We start from the raw sequence: 17698 nt of genomic DNA on the forward strand, positions 1-17698 counted from the left end.
CTATTCATTGCTTAAAGGAATAATTCACCTAAAAATAAATATTATCCTATTATTTGTTCACCGTATTTTGTTGTTTTATTCTGTGGAACACAAAAAGGGAATTTTGAATAAAGTGCTTGAGTCGAACTGACTTCTCCAGTGATCTCTTGCGTTGTTATCTTGATAGCTCTTTTCCATACCACCACAACAGTTCAAAATGAATACAGCCGTCATACCATTATTTTAAAATATCTCTTTTGCGTTCCACTGAAAATACAATAAATATTTGGATAAGTAAATTACAAAATTATAATTTTGGTTGAGTTATTCCTTTAATAAGAATGTTGATGTGTTTTTTTTTTTTTTTTGCTTTAGATATAATATTTTTGATTAACAAGGAACCCGATAAAACCGAACTCAAACAGAAACACTGATATGGAGAAATAATAAGAAAACTGAATACCTACCTTGGCACTGATACCCTTGCTTTCCTAATACACCCCTGTGAAGAGAAGGAAGAAGTCTTGAACAGTGACACTAAACACAACAGCATTTATTTTAGTATGCATTAAACAGTTCATAAATAAATAAAGTTTGCTGAATTTTTAGAAAATCTGCTATGAGTCGTGGCCACATTACCACCTTAGGTGTGCATCGTCGCCAATTATTCCTTCTTTAAATTCTCTGGATTCAATAATTGTGTCCCTTAAAACTCATATTCGATCACCAAAATTACATGTTTCAACATTTTTTTCCTGTGAATAAAAAATTGTTGTGCCTTAAAATAGTTCAATGCCACCCTACACCATTCATTATACATTGTATTATACGTGGATCTATTAATATGCTAATTAGCCCCGCCTCTGCTCACGCCAGCTCAGAGATTCACTCGACTAACTTACTGAGGGAAACGCTGCACAAAGGTATTGCTCTTTACGACGTCAGACACATAACGGTAATTGACGGACTTTGAAAATAAAATAAAATTAAATTAAATAACGGACACATAATGATTAGCCTTTTTCTTTACCGTGCTATTAAACAGCTAATAATGTGTTGCGTTTGTTACACAAACCATGCTCTTGTTCGCCATCTCAATCTGCCTTCTAACAATCAGAAACGCTGTGAACAACTCAGAACGTCAGTGGAGAAAGGCATATAGCTCATTGTAACATGGTAATATACATCATACACCTGCTATATTGCTAAATCATATCAACAAAAAGACACTGGGATAACCTGGCATCTCATCTCCCCTGCTAGTTCACTGTTAATGATATGCTAAAGCCCGCCGACAAGTTGACATGATTGGTTACAGGGTAGTTTGTAACGTCAGAAACACCAGTGATTTCAAAGAGACTGTCTTTGGTTCACTGCAGCTTTAAGGAGAAAATACTCAGCAATTGTGTTGACTTATGAATTTGAACAGTTTGTCTCATTAAAAACACCACGTGGACATACAAACAACATTAAAAAGTTGATTTTCACCACAGGGGGACTTTGATGCATTAACTAATAATGGTAAGAAATAAGGCCATACTGCAAAGTGTTCGCAAAAAGATTATGCAAAAGGGAATGCATATAGAGAGTGTGGAAAAATATCCTCAAATGTTGAAAAATTGCTTCCAGGAAGTGTATCCTGGTAACTCTTTAGGAGAAAATAACTGTTCACAAATATAGATTTCATAGGGTGTGTGTTGTTATTCGCTGCCCTTTCCTTCAGTTTCAGTCCCACACATCATGTCTGCACCTTATCTTAAAGTGTGGAGGATGCCAGACGCACTCAATACACACATATTGTAGCACTGTCGCTCTGAGCCTCTGGGCTTTCCTGAAGTTACCATGGAAACGCAGCCCTCTGAAGGGAAGCCACCCGTGAACTGACTCGTGAGGAGGGACAGTGTACACTTGTTATGTCAAAACTCAGACGCGGGTTTACCAACAGACGCAGCTGTACAAACGGCACTTTACACGGCTGTAAATATCAGCTGACAGTTGCTGTGGGACTCACCAGATGAAGTCGCGGCAGTGTGAGCAGTAGGTGGGCTGTCTCAGGTAGGTGGCCATGAACTTGTGCCCGTTGACTTGATGCACTCTCCTCCGGACAGCTCCCTGCCTCTTCCTGGGACGCATGCGTTCACGAAACACACGCTCCTCATTTTTGCAGCTTCCTGCTGCAAAACACACAAATGCACAAACAGAAGTTAGAAAATGTAAACATTCAAAACCATTATTCAACCATTATTCACTCATTCATCAAGGTGCATGCAGTAACATTTGTATCATATATATATATATATATATATATATATATATATAGAGAGAGAGAGAGATACAGTACATATATATATATATATATATACCCTCTAAAAATGCTGGGTTGTTTTAACGCAAATTTGGGTCAAATATGGACAAACCCAATTGTTGGGTTAAACTGTAATTTAAAAAAAAAAATACTGTTGAAAGTGAAAGTTGAAGTTGGGTTAAAGTTTTAAATTACATATTTGACCCAAATTTGGGTTAAAACAACCCAGCATTGTTTAGAGTGTGTGTACATATAAATATACTGTGTATATAATATATATATATATATATATATATAAATATAACAAATTTAAGCCCACCAATGCCCGAGGCACTCAGAGTTACACAGCTCTAGGATGAAGACAACAAAGCTGTTTAATTCTACATGGGGAGGGGTCACATTTTGAAATCAAATGACCAGTCGAATACTATTCACTTTGTAACCCCCCCTCCCAATCCCCCCCCACCCCCCACCCCTAATTGTCAGACACTTTTATTTGCTGAATTTATTAATCATCATGACAAACAAACATTTGAGAGGGTATTTGTTAACATATGTGACCCTGGATCACAAAACCAGTCACAAGTCACACATGTACAGTATATTAGTGGCAATAGCCAACAATTTGTTCCAACAATAATTATGGGTAAAAATTATGGGTGTATGGGTCAAAATTGTAATTTTTCAAAATTGTATGGGTCAAAATTATTGATTTTTCTTTTATGCCAAAAATCATTAGGATATTAAGTAAAGATTATGTTCCATGAATACAGTATTTTGTAAATTTCCTACTGTAAATATATAAAATATTTTGAGTGGATACAGCACAATCACGAACATAAATGGACTTTCTCAATATTTCGTTATTTTTGCACCCTCAAATTCCAGATTTTCAAATAGTTGTATCTGTATAGATGTAATATTTACATTTACTAATTTATTATTTATTAATTTAGCTGACGCTTTATATCCAAAGCGACTTACAATTGCTTTATATGTCAGAGGTCGCACGCCTCTGGCGCAACTAGGGGTTAAGTGTCTTGCTCAGGGACACATTGGTGTCTCACAGTGGATTCGAACCCGGGTTTGTCACACCAAAGGTATGTGTCTTATGCACTGCGCCATCACCACCCCAGTGTATACTATGTATATTCACCAGTGTAATAGATGTATACTATAGATATACATACATCAATGGAAAGCTTATTTAATCAACTTTCAGGTATAAATCTCAATTTCAAAAAATGTACCCATGTCACTGGTTTTGTGGTCCAGGGTCACATATAGACCCCTTTTCAGTTGGTAAACATGGTGACGTTTTTTTTGTGGGCGGAGCTTAGGTGGAGGCAGAACGATCCCTCTGGCCGCTTCACTATTGCTAGGTAGCAAGTATTGTTAGCCTGTTTTTTTAACAATGACTGAAGAAAATCCAATTTTATCTTACTGTTAAGGTCACTCAGTGTCCAGGACCGCGATTGTTATTTCCAAAAGTTATCTTTAACTGACGGAACCAGATTGGCCGACCCGTACCCGCCTACACACTCACTCAATGTATGGACGATCTGACAGGATTAACGTTACGTTACCTCGGTTGAGTGGCCTGAATTCTACACCTACCTTATAGAGAAACCGATCGTAAAGAGAAACTGAGGGCATATAAACCTTTAGATGCCTACAACTATGTGGTCCTGTACAAGACTTGTGTGTATGATCCGCAGTTATGCCGAGCCAGCGCCGAGACGACGACAATGTAAAGAGTGACATTACGGTGCGATTTTAATGATGTGAATATTTTCTAAAAATTCATACATTTTTCATCAATTCTTGCACCAAAAAACACAACAAGATGACATTTAATCATTGTAATAATAATTTAAGCTCCTTATTATGTAGCCGAATCTGTGCTGGTTTGTATTGGCCGCCTCCAGTTTTCACATTGTTTTGCCTCCAGCTAGCGCCAGGGGCGTAGCCAGTATTGGGCCAGGGCGGCACTGGCCCGCCCACGTTACTCACTGGCCCGCCCAGGCAAGTTTGATAAAAAATACATTTTTAGTTTATTGTTATTATTCAAATGTATTTAAGAAAATATATTAATATATATGTCTGATTTATTGTTGACTGCTGTGTGCGTTTAATTCGTTTGCCAAATAAAATGGAACTGTCGAAGCAAGTTATAGAAAGCCTCCCTCCGGAACGTTATTGGTTGCTATGGTTGCTGGGGGTTCCAACAGGAAAACTCTCACTGGCATCGGCGCCACAATAATGGCTCAACAACTTTCTTTAATGTGCTATTTGTAAAAAGCGAGAGTTGAGGAAGAAGACACGCCACTGCCTTCATCTACCTAGTCCACACAGCCCAGTTCTTCAGACTCATTAACCCACAAGAAGGTTAGTCAGGTGCTGGCGGTGGCCGCTTCTCTCTTCCTCTCTCCAGATCAGCCTGACGCGGGTTTACCTGCCGATCTAACTGCGATATTATTATTATTATTTTAGCTTACTTTACTTTCGGGTGAACTGTCTTTACACTGCTGACTACCCTGAATAAAATAGACAGGTTATTGTCTACTGGTTTATCCAGCCTTTATAGAGCTCTGTTGGTTGAACATGATGATTTGCCGAATACAAATATAATGGTTTTGCAGCTTGTCTATTAATTGTTCTACTTTCTAAGGTTAATTGTTATTGAAGTAATTTTTTTCTATGAAAAACTATAGGCCCACTCACATTTTCACTGGCCCACCTAAAATTAAATTTCTGCCTACGCCACTGGCTAGCACCTTGACGTAACTGTGACCTTGGCGCAAAAGGGGTCTATATAAAAGACGATGTTAGCCGTTTATGTTAATATTTATTCTAACGTATAACACCACTTCCTCAATACTCAATACAACTATATGGAAACCCCATTACGCCAAAGATGGCGGTTGCACATGCAACGCCCCTTACGCTTGAAAGCCAATCGTCCACTTTTAACAGTCAAGCCGGGAAACATGTAAGCCTATCGTCTGGTTCTACCGAAGCATGCGCACAGTTGATGTTTGCGAGAGCGGAGACGAGAACCCTTGCGCATGCGTAGAAGACGTATAACCTGTGAACTATGTGTCCTGAGATATCACATCTATCCCTATGACAGACACTATTGTTAAACCAATCAGAAGACTGATTGGTACTCTGTCGGCCACTAAGGTTTTTTAATACACCGTCTGGTGCACCTGGACATATCTTCAGTGATGTAACCTAGGATCACGGGGGGTTTCGGGTCTTTCAACAATCAGACCCCCTCCCCTAGGCAAACCAAGCTGGGGTGATCAAGTCCCAGCTTATGTCCAGGTAGCGCTACTGCCCTACACGCCATGCTTCTCCTCTCCTGATCCACAGCCACCTTGATGCTGCTTCTGCAGCGTCCGTGGCCAACTTGATGGCCCTTCGCTGACTCGCCCCTGTGATGCCAAGCATTTTGTAGGCCCTGCAAAGGGAATGGCCCACAAACCCTCGACATCCCACTTCAACTGGTTGGCATATTGTCCGCCACCCATTGCTCCGGCACTCCTCTACAAGCTGGGAGTACTTTGCCCTCTTTCTTTCATTGGCCTCCTCCATACGGTCCTCCCAAGGCACTGTCAACTCCAATAGAATTAACTGCTTGGAGGCCTCCGAGGTGAACATAATGTCAGGCCTTAATGTTGTTATGGCAACTGCTTCAGGGATCTTTAGCTGCTTACCCAGATCAACTGTCCGGTCCCAGTCACGCGCAGTTGGCAACAGGCCAGAGGAGGTGCCCCGGGCAGCTGGTATTAACTTCTCCCCAGCTTTGACAAAGGCTGTGGTCTTCACTGGGCGAATACTCTTGCTGTGGCTGATTCCACTGCAGATAGAATCCGCTATGGCTTTTAGGACCTGGTCATGCCGCCAGCGGTAACGCCCATCACCCAGGGCTTTCGGACAGCAGCTCAGGATGTGTTCCAACGTTCCTCTCCTCTGGCAGAGGGGGCATGCTGGTGTCTCAACCTTTCCCCAGGAGAAGAGGTTGGATGGACTTGGCAACACGTCATAGACCGCCTGAATCAGGAATTTTATCCTGTGTGGTTCCGCCTTCCACAACTCAGTCCATGTCACTTTTCGCTCCAGTGTTTGCTCCCATCTTGTCCAGGCGCCCTGTTGCCGCATCCCAGCCATCTGGCAAGCTCGCTTCTCCTCAACTCCGGCACGCACCTCCTCCAGGATCAGGGACCTCCTCTCTTTCCCTTCTGCCTTATGGTAGCGAGGAGTTCTTCTGCTGCCCAGGCCAGCTCTCCCATGTGCCACTGAGCCCACCAATATCCTTTGCCGTAGCCTCGACTCTGCGTCATCCACTGCCACGGCAGCCCTCCACTTCCGCCCTGTCCTGACCTCAATCCCAGCCTGGGCAACCTTTGGATCTCTGGACTCCCGATACTGTAAGACCTCCCTGGACCGCGTCACCATGAACTCCTCGCTCAGGCTGCTCATGGGAAGCTTCAGCTTATTATTGTGCCCATAGAGTGCGATGCTGCTCAGGCTTCGAGGCAGTCCCAGCCACCTGCGCAGAAACCTGCTAATCCTCATCTCGAAGCCTTCCACTGCTGAAATGGGGACTTCATACTAACAGTACTTGTAAGGGAATAGTTCACTCAAAAATGACAATTTTGTCATCATTTGCTCGCCCTACTATCTCATGTTAAACAAAATGTTTGTTAGTAAACTAATCCATTAACTTTGTGTTTTTCTGTTTGTGTGTTATGAGGTATAAACCGGGGGGCATGACTGTGACAATGAGGAAAAAAAACAGGGACACAGGGATGGAGCTCCACTCTTTCTCTCTCTCTTCTTCTCATTCTCTCTGTGGAGCATGAGAACTGTGATCACTCCTGAGTATTCCCTTATGTCAATGTATCCGTCTGCTGCACACTTCTCAGCCCCGAGAGAAAGAGAAGGAGAGAGGCTGGGCTTGGAGTCACAAAATGACACAGCAAGTTGTGTCAAACTGGCAGGCCGACAGTCATCTCCTGTTATTAATAAAGCCATTGTGTGTGTGTGTGTGTATGTGTGTTTTAAAACTCTTTTTGCCAGCCGAAAAAGAAACCGAGCCAGGCAGCACTGCTGTACATAGCAAAAAACAAACCTTTCTTTCAGACTAAATAATCAGCAATCCAAAACATGACGAATATCATGCACAATTATATTAACATGCTATTTATTCAAATTAAATCACATAATTTCAGGAGTTTGACACTCTTTATATTCTCCCATTTTCTGAGAAACTCCAAACGAACTTCGCTTTGGGCTGCTTTTGTTTAAAATTATGTCACACCAGTTCATTCCTCGAATTTGCTTGAAGTATATCAGTGCCTTAAACAAATACTACAATTTCATGTAGTTTTTCGTTAGTAATAAAAGTTCTTCAGCTATTATAATCAATAATATTCATCTTTTCAGACCATTAGTCAGCGAATATTCAGAAGAACCGCTCAGTAACAGATTGTCAATGAGCTATATGTCCGAATAAGTTCCGCATTCGATGCAAGGATGCTCTACAGTTTCTGGTTGGGGAGATTAAAGCGGAGGAAAACCGAGGAAAATGGGATTATGGCAGAGTCTTCAAAATTTACTGTCCTCCCGTCTTTGAAACGAAACTTTCAAACGTTTAGATGTAATTTTTTATAATTTTAAAAAGAAGCATAAACACAATGAGGGTTGTCTGTTTTGTCTGTTTTTGTGACTAACGTTTCTTTAGTATAACCATGGAGTATAAAATTCAATATAAATTCTCGATATTGCATTGGACTCTACGATCGGCGGAAGTTATCGAGCATCCTTAAACCTTCACCGGAAATACCGCCGTGCATAGAGCCCATTCAAGTAATTGCAAGTTCATTTAGATTCAGATATGACATAACATGATAATATCCATTTAAGCCATTAAACCATTCATTTACACCAGTTACAGACCTATTTAGGCGCAACTGTTGAGAGCACGAGAGAAGTATTATCGCATTGACAGGAAAATGATCATATTGATCAAGAGAACATTATAGACATGATAGACATTACTACGAGGAGGAGGCATGTGACTTTGGGAGGACATTTGGTCTGGCATCCCGACTAGCCTGATTCAGCAACATTGCTTCAACCAATGACAATTTGTTTACCCAACCAATGGAAGACAGATGGATTATTTAGCAAACCTGTTTGAAAACAGTCAATGTCTCAATATAGGCACAGAAAGTACACACTTACCCAGTAACACAAAATGATACACTTCACATTTAAAAACGCTCCACAGTGAGTTTGAGTCTAAATGATGGGGATTAGATATGTGCTGGAGTTACAGGGTTGGTCCTGTTCTAATCACCATCTAAGGACAATGGACCAGTGGCGCGTGTCTAGTCTCACACGAGACTGAGGTGAGTCGGCCTCATCACCCACATCCTCCTCTCAACTGCTTGTAATGAGAGAGATAGAGAGAGAGAGAGAGAGAGAGAGAGAGAGAGAGAGAGAGAGAGAGAGAGAAGAAACAGATGTAGAAGCTCATACTATCTCAGTAGGATATGGCTGGTCATTTATCAGCTCTCACTCATTAACACTCGGTGAGGGTGAGAAGACCTCGGCACACAGAAGCCTTCAGATTTTAAAGGAGAACTCCAGCGCAAAATAAATCTTTCGTGTAATTACACATTGTTACCTAGTCAACCATTATCTGAGATTTGTTTTCATGATTGCCGAATGTAAATAGTTTTATCTCTAAAAACAGTTTAGCCTATAATGCTAGTATATAGGGCATAGAGTAATGACAAATAAAAAATCGCTTGTTATTACCACTAACAAGGCTCAAAATAGCCCCACACTAACACGGTAGCATAATAAGGGTCTCTACATTCAAACCGAAGCATTGAGAACTTTGTCTGTGTCCATACAGTTTAATAAGAAGATATTTTATACGTACAGTCAACTTCGCGAATACAGGAAGACGCCATCTTTGAAAAATAGTCTCTACCAGTCGATCTACGAAAGCCGAACCAAGTGCGCTGGTGAGATGTGAATAAGGTGATAAATGTACATGTAAATACTATGTGTAAATACTGAAGAGAAGAAAATGGTTCGTGTTTGTGTTTCTCCGGAAACAACGGACCATATGAGATTCTGCACAGTTCAGCGCACTTGGATCGGCGTTCGTAGATCGACTGGTAGAGACTATTTTTCAAAGATGACTTCTTCCTGTTTTCGCAAAGTTGACTGTATGTATAAAATATCTTCTTGTTAAACTGTATGGACACTGACAAAGTTCTCAATGCTTCGGTTTGAATGTACAGACCCTTATTATGCTACCGTGTTAGTGTGGGGCTATTTTGAGCCTTGTTAGTGGTAATAACAAGCGATTTTTATTTGTCATTACTCTATGCCCTATATACTACCGTTATACTAGCATTATAGGCTAAACTGTTTTTAGAGATAAAACTATTTACATTCGGCAATCATGAAAACAAATCTCAGATAATGGTTGACTAGGTAGCAATGTGTAATTAGATCAAAGGTTCATTTTGCACCGGAGTTCTCCTTTAAGATCATATAAAATCAAAGGATATCTTATTTACATTCTTAAATGGGTCATAAATTGAGCAATACAATTTACTTTGATCTTTTGAGATTTAAGAAGTCAATGTACTATAAAAATATCCTGCAACTTTCAGAACTCAAAACTTCCTTGTTAGTCCTAAAACAGCTTTTATTTAAACCAAGCTCAGAAAACGTATAGTTTCAGATTTTGTCACATTATTACGTCATAGTGCGACGAAAGACAACTTCTGGAGAAGATCAATGCCTATTTCTACATCATTGCCTCTTTACTTTAGCCCCGCCCACCAATTCACACATGTCATGTAGTAGTAAATATGAGACACAAATACAGGATTACTCCAGAAAGAAAACGATGGAGATTGTTTTTGAGAATTACAGGACATTTTGAAGTGTCAAGTTGTGGAAAAACAGTCTTTATTGACATCCATGTGATCCTCGTAACATTAAGAAAGTGTGGATGAATTTTATTTTGGCAAAGTTCCAGTCAGATCGCATCAGATATGGCGCTTTTCCATTACCAGTACCAGCTCGACTCGACTCGGCTCGGCTCGGCTCGACTCAGCTCGCTTTTCGTTCCGTTTTCCATTGCAGACAGTACCGCCACAAATAGTACCCGGTCGTCATAGCGACGCCTTTCGTTCCTCGTTCCCCTATCAATCTCTCACAGGATCCTCTCTTCGGTCACCAAACAAAGGAAAGTCTGCACCTCCTGGTTTGACCACGGCATATTCTTCCGAGTTGCCATAATAATAGTAGTTAGTTTAGTAACTATCTCTGGCCATTTCACGTAACATTTAAGTATCGCCTTAGCTCGCTCAGAACCTCGCCGGAGGTGGTACAAAAAAAAGTACCCGAAAGCAGGAACAGGTACAACTTTTACACAGTGGAAAACCAAAGAAAGGCGAGCCGAGCCGAGCCGAGTCGAGTCGATCTGGTACTGTGTAGTGGAAAAGCGCCATAAGACAATGTTCGTTTGTTCGCTTCATTTTTACACCAGATTCATTTTTAAACTAGACACAATTCGAAACAGGCTTTTCAGAGAGACTGAAAATAAAAATGATGCAGTGCACACTATTGGATCCTACAGCAAAGTTGCAACACACAAGTGCGAGTAACAGTGTTTTTCCATGTGTCACCATTGCTTTGTCTGATACAAATTGTTTGATATGTACTGAGTAATAATACTGTACCACTGCAGCCTGCAATTATTTGTGTTGATTTGACTTATTGTGTAGTTTCATCATATTATTCTAAAATAAAAAGGGTATTAAAATGTAACATTGAAGATTGTATCTTCCATTGAAACAATTTTTCTGCAGACCTACCCAAGGCTGTGAAAAAATCAACTATATTTGTACAATTTACGAAGAAAATGTAACTGCTACCTGCTTTTGCAAAAGTTATGCTATTTTCACTTTTTTATTAGTGCTTTCAAATTGAGTAATAGAGATGAATCGGATCTAACTTAAAAGTTTGCAAACATATAATATGTGTATCACTGAATTGTTGATGTTTGTGGATATATGCATGCATCTCTTTATGTGTGAGTGTGTGTATAGTGAGTGTTATAGATTGATCTGAAGGTCAAAGTTTAAAAAGCATGTGTACAAGAGAATTATTCAACAGGAAAACATTTTGCATGGCCACTTCTACATATAATTAATGACTTAGATTTCACCCTCTGGCCCTACATAGCAACCATTTCCTGGCTACATGCAAAAGCTGCCAAGCAACAGGTGTAGGACAGGGACTGTCAGTGGAATTAGACATGCTAATTACATCAGTAATCATATTGATGTTTAACAGCGTAACTTTGCCTCTCTCATTCATTCAAGTCAAGTCAAATTTATTTGTAAAGCACTTTTCACAATGCACATCGTTTCAAATGAGCTTTACGGAAAATCATGATAATGTTTATAATGCCTTAATATCTTCATACTTTATAGCCACATTTTACAGATAATATATCCAAGATATTTACAGATGTACCCAACTTTATAAAGAGAACTGTGCTATAACAGTTTACATTTTGTGACAATATAAATCGCTCAGCAGAGATATATGCTATATAGTATATTGTTTTATGTGAATGTACTGTATGTAGGTAAAATATAATATACAGTACTATAAATATATAATTGACTGATAAGATAATTAATATTTTTCAACAATAACAATCATTCAGTAATATATCTCACATTTTTCAATGATATAACAATCCAGCGGTTGAAATTAGCTATAAACTAATGTCATATTCTTCTTCTTGTAGATGTCACCAGTCTTTGGAAATATACTGTTGATTTCCACTCACAACCAAAATGCACTACATTAATAGCTAATTACACACGCCTATAGACCATTTTGCAAGATGTAAACAACACTGGTCCAGAAGCACTTCGTGTTTCAGTTTTTTAACACTACATAAAAGCTGGGATGAAATACAACCAATAGAACATAAAACTGAATCAAAAAGTTAAACAAACATCTTTAAGATGTTTTCTTTACATGTGAAATAAAGAAAACAGTTACAAACTGAAACAGGAAGCGTTTCTGGACCAGTGTTGTTTACATCTTGCAAAATGGTCTATATCAATAGTAGATAGTGAAAAGAAAGCAGAGTTCACACCGACTCACACCTCACTATTCCCAAGCACCCCATTTCACAGGACTTTAACACAGGACAGCAGGCCCAGCGCTATTAAACCTGCACTCATATAGCAGAGCAGTTCAATAGAGTCTGACCTAAAACAGTGTGTTTTAGATACTATAATTTACTCAAGTGAAAACATGCTCAGTGATCAGTCTTTAAAAAACTACACATGTCAAACAACTATAAAATCAGCATTCAACAACTTCAGGTAACATGTTTCAGGATATTGGTTTGTAATTAAAAGGGATATACTAGTGTAGTTAGTATAATATAGTAATAGTTCCCGCAAAAATTACTCAACCTCATGTCGTTCCAAAGCCGTGAGACTCTTGTTCATCTTGGGACACAAAGCGAGATTTTCTTTAATGAAATCTGAGACCTTTCTGTCCTTCCATTGACAGTTACACAACTGATACTTCAAACGCTTCAAACAGTTCATTAAGAGAATGTAAAAGTAATACATTAATCATGTTCAGCTGTGCACTCAGGAATCACCATCATCATCATCACCTGTATATGTTCAGTGTTCTGTCAGTTTAGTGTCCAGTTTAGTGTTCTGTCAGTTTAGTGTCATCTATAGTGGATGTGTTTTATGTAGCTCTGTTCCTGTTTGGATTACCCATTGGATTTATTAAATATTGTCTATTTGCCTTCATCCTCATCTTCGTGTGTGTTTATACAACCACCCCCGTGACAGAACACCGGACCAACAAAAGTAAATAGTGTGGTTTGTGAGATTTTCTTTTCTTTTTTCTGTGTTCTGTATTTTCAACAGTTCTGTTGTGAACCCTGCTTTCAAGAAGTTAAAATCTTGTGCCTTGAGCCGGGAGAATGCTCCCTTGAGGAACATTTAAAGGAGTTTTTAGACCTCACCCATCAAACCATCTTCCCGGACGACTGCCGATCTCAACGCCACCACACGAGCACATTTCCCTGGGGAGGTTCCTCGAGGGAGCTTTGCGAATAAATGTGGAGTTGGTGCTCCCCATCCATTCGCCATCCAGTGCCCAGCTAGAACCACCCAGACGACAAAGATCGGAGGCTTGAGCGGAACGGAGACAGCCACGATGTACTAGCCCACGCCCACAAGAGTGACCGAGGATCACATCAGTTTGTCTTCTGCCAGTCTCACAGGCCCTGCCCAGCCCCCCTTTCTCCAGGCAATATCAAATTGCCTTATTTTTTATAATAATAATAATAATAATTCATTACATTTATATAGAGCCTTTCTGGACACTCAAAGCGCTTCACATAGAGGGGGAATCTCCTCAACCACCACCAATGTGCAGCATCCACCTGGATGATGCGACGGCAGCCATATTGTGCTAGAACACTCACAAACACCATCTTACTGGTGGAGAGGAGACAGAGTGATGAAGCCAATTGGTATATATGGGGATGATTAGGAGGCCATGAAGGACAGAGGCCACTGGGCAAATTTGGCCAGGATGCCAGGGTTAAATCCCTACTTTTTCGAAAGTCATCCTGGGATTTTTTTGTGACCACAGAGTGTCAGGACCTCGGTTTAATGTCTCATCCGAAGGACGGAGCTTTTTGACGGATTGTAGTGTCCCTATCACTATAATGGGGTGTTAGGACCCACACAAACTATAGAGTGAGCGCCCCCTGCTGGCCTCACTAACACCTCTTCCAGCAGCAACCTGGCTTTCTCAGTAGGTCTCCCATCCAGATATTAACCAGGCTCAGCCCTGCTTAGCTTCAGTGGGCAACCAGTCTTGGGCTACAGGGAGATATGGCTGCTTCTTTTTCTTTTTTTAGCATTGGTATTCAGTCTTTTCCCCAGTCTCCAGGCATCAGTGCCACCCAGTTATCACCATCTCACTAGCGAGGATCCACCTCGAACCTATTGGGAGCCCCATCACCTTCCCCAGCCTCTGTGCGCTACAATCTGCCTCGACGAGTCACCTTGGCTCCTGCGCAGCTCCTTGTTCCCTCGACCTCAGCGTGGACCATTTGCCCTCACCGGACTCCCTTGGCACGTCGGCTCCACCTAGGTCAGACATCCCTTCGTCTCCACAGCGGACCTACAGACTGTCTGCTGCTCTCTGGTCCTCCACTCTTTTTGGCTGCGGCTTGCTCCGCCCTACCTCAGATTCCACCTTCGCCTTTGGTCACTCCAACTTGCCCTCAGACCTCCGGATCCCCACCTCTTTCTGAGGAGGTCATCGCTCCGGCTGCGTCTCGGCCACCTAGATTGCCGTCATCTGTCCACCACCTCGGCTCATCGGCTGCATGGTGGGCTCCATCTCGTCGTGATTATCTCCACTCATCCCCATGGTGGCCTTCATCAGTATTCCTCCATGGCTCCTCCCTCCATCAACGCCACCATGGGACACTCCCCTGGCCGAGGCCTGGATGAACAATGCTCAAAGAAGACTTGAAATCTTGTGACTTCAGAAAACTCTGAATATAGAGTGTAATTCAAATGGACTTTTCTTATGGTGTTTTTTTATTGGAGTTGGACCGTAGAAATCACCTACTGTCCTTGTATGAAAAAGAGAAGCTCAGACATTCTGCATAACATCTTTTTTTGTTTCGCTGAAGAAATAAAATGTTCAGTTTTGGAGAGTTCATCTATAAAGATGCATGTGAGAGAAGGTAAAAGAGAGATAAAACATCTGTATCTGATTAATGGACTGAAGGTAAACTTCAAAGTTGTCTGAAAGACCCAGTGAGATAAGAACATCAAACCAGGGGACACTACAGAGGTGACATAAGAATGAGAACACAAACAAAGCCTGCAAACACAGCAGGGAGTGGGGGTGTGTTTTAGTGAGCTGTCAGGTTGAGTACAGTTGGAGTAAAATGCTCATACACTAAACCTGCTTTTGAAAAGGATCTGTGTTTTGTCCCATAGAAAAACAAAAATAACAAATAAATATAGACAAATCTGCATCCAGAAATTAAACTTTTCAGGTTTTCATCACCCCTATACAGATAAGCTGAGCAGCATGAAACTGCAATCCATGTCAGTTGACTAAACAATCTGTTTAGATAATTTGATCACAATTGATCCCTAAATGGGCATGAGAGGGACGTATCATCCACATTTACAACATTTTGTTACTCACTCTACTGTTCAAAGGTTTTGGGTCAAGAGAATTTAATACTTAGCATTAAAGTGACACTAAAGACATTAAGGCTTTTTATGTCAGGATCACTATCGTCAAATACGATTGGCATTAGCATACAGCTTGGATTGGCGATATGTTTCTGTTCTGGGCAAGAACTCCCTGTGCGTATATATTGACATTGTTAGGCAACGTATTCCCATAGGTAGACGTGGATCAGCTGAGCATCAGCTGATACAAGCTTGACTAACGTGACCTGCCAGAATTGACGCTACGCTTAATTTATGTTTAAAAAAAGATTTCTATTTCAAATAAATGCTGTTTATCGAACTTTAATCATAAAAGAATCCTGAAATACAATTTTTAATCAGTTAACCGCTAATAATCTGTTTTTTAATATAATAATAAGTGTTTCTTGAGCAGCAAATCAGCATATTAGACTTGAAGGATCATGTGACACTGATGACTGAAGTAAGATGCTGCTTTGATCAGAAATAAATGTTATTTTAAAGTATTCAAACAGAAAACAGTTATTTAAAATTTTAATAATATTTCAGAGTATTACTATTTGTATTTTTATCAAATAGATGCAGTCTTGGTGAGCATAAGTGACTTTTTAAAAAAAAACGTTTTAAAAAACACAACCAACCTCAACCTTTTTAACTGTAATGCATCTACATATATGTGTAATATTTATTTTTTCAATATGCTAGCCAATTAAAACTAGTCTGTCATACTAATCACAGTTGATCGATTAGTCACCCATTGTGATCCATCCCTTTATTGAAAGCTACAGATGTTACCAAGTCTCTCAATCTAAAATCCCAAACAAACAGCAGCTGGATTACTATGAGAGAGACATTATGATTCGTTGTATTGTCTCTCAATTCCCCATTGTGAACGACTTGCCACTTCTTTCAAAGGAGACATCTGAGTTTCGTGTACAAAAGATCTCTTTTCAAAATCAAGACCATTCAACGCTAATTCCCCCCCTCTGACTTTTCAGGCAGTGAAGCAGATTTCACATAAAGATATTAGATAACACACACTCACACTGCAGCGTACATCTGGAATGCATAATGACTCAGCATTTTCAATACTAAACATGAGCTGGCAGAGAGAAAGGACATGTTTTTCTTACATTCAGAGAAACACACAGAGTAAAAGAGGCAGAAAAGCTCCCCGAGGATCCATCATTTAAAAATTGCAGATTACGTGAACAGAGAAAATTACCAGCCAGATTATGTATCGTGAATTATTTTATATTATAATAATAATAATTAAAAAAAAGCATTATAGCTGTAAGACCACAGGTCATTGTGTCTCATTTATATCTGCATGAAAAATGCACACAAATGTTTTTGTTTTGTTTTTTCGAGATTAAAATGTTTGTTTTTTTGAGAAAAAAATTGAGATTAAAGTCAAAACATTTCGACTTTAATCTAGAAATTTTTCGACTTTAATCTCAAAATATTTAGACTTTAATCTCAATTTTTTTAAATCTCAAATTTTTTTCACTTTAATATCGAAATTTTTCGACTTTAATCTCTAAATAATTAGACTTTAATCTCAATTTGTTTTCACTTTAATCTAGAAATTTTTCAACTTTATTCCAAAAATATTTAGACTTTAATCTCAATTTTTTTTTTTACTTTAATCTCGAAACATTTCGACTTTAATCTCGAAATGCTAGATTTTTTTTACATTTTTTTTAAAAACAAAATTTACGTTGCCGCTATCATCAGTGTTGATGTGGTTAAGTTATGCAGTGTTGTGTTTTTGGATTTATTAGATACTGTTTTTGTTCCCTATTCCTTTTGTTGTGTGCTTCATCATCATGCCATACTTGGCATCAAAACAGCATTTTTTTTCAAATATATTTACTAGAAATATAATGTAGTAAATAAGTGACTCTACAAAAGTTTATGTGCACCTGTTTTGAATCCGGCTGAAATGCTGCATTCTAAATACAAAAATCTGCAACGTATGATTGGTGAATGTTGTGTGAAAGTCTATTCACATCAACAGAATTGTTCCAATTTTCACATTCAATTTTTCTGTTCAGACAGATGCATAACA

The 17698-nt window shown here is 39.6% G+C and overlaps 1 protein-coding gene across 4 annotated transcripts in view; it reads right to left on the minus strand.

The window, feature by feature from the left end:
• prkceb (protein kinase C, epsilon b) overlaps positions 1–17698 on the minus strand; it is a 142817-nt gene that overhangs the window by 72291 nt on the left and 52828 nt on the right. For 2 of the 4 annotated variants that reach the window (XM_089117238.1, XM_089117236.1), the window contains exons 3-4: positions 1991–2150; positions 447–481 (exon numbers count right to left, since the gene is read on the minus strand). In XM_089117238.1, coding sequence (XP_088973364.1) covers positions 447–481; positions 1991–2150 — 195 coding nt within the window. Of the gene's footprint in view, positions 1–446; positions 482–1990; positions 2154–17698 lie in introns of all 4 variants that reach the window. The other 2 variants (XM_089117237.1, XM_089117235.1) reach the window with 1 other exon arrangement.

This window comes from Pimephales promelas, chromosome 11 (genome assembly GCF_988280905.1).
Source record: "Pimephales promelas chromosome 11, fPimPro1.hap1.1, whole genome shotgun sequence".
Lineage (NCBI taxonomy): Eukaryota > Metazoa > Chordata > Actinopteri > Cypriniformes > Leuciscidae > Pimephales > Pimephales promelas.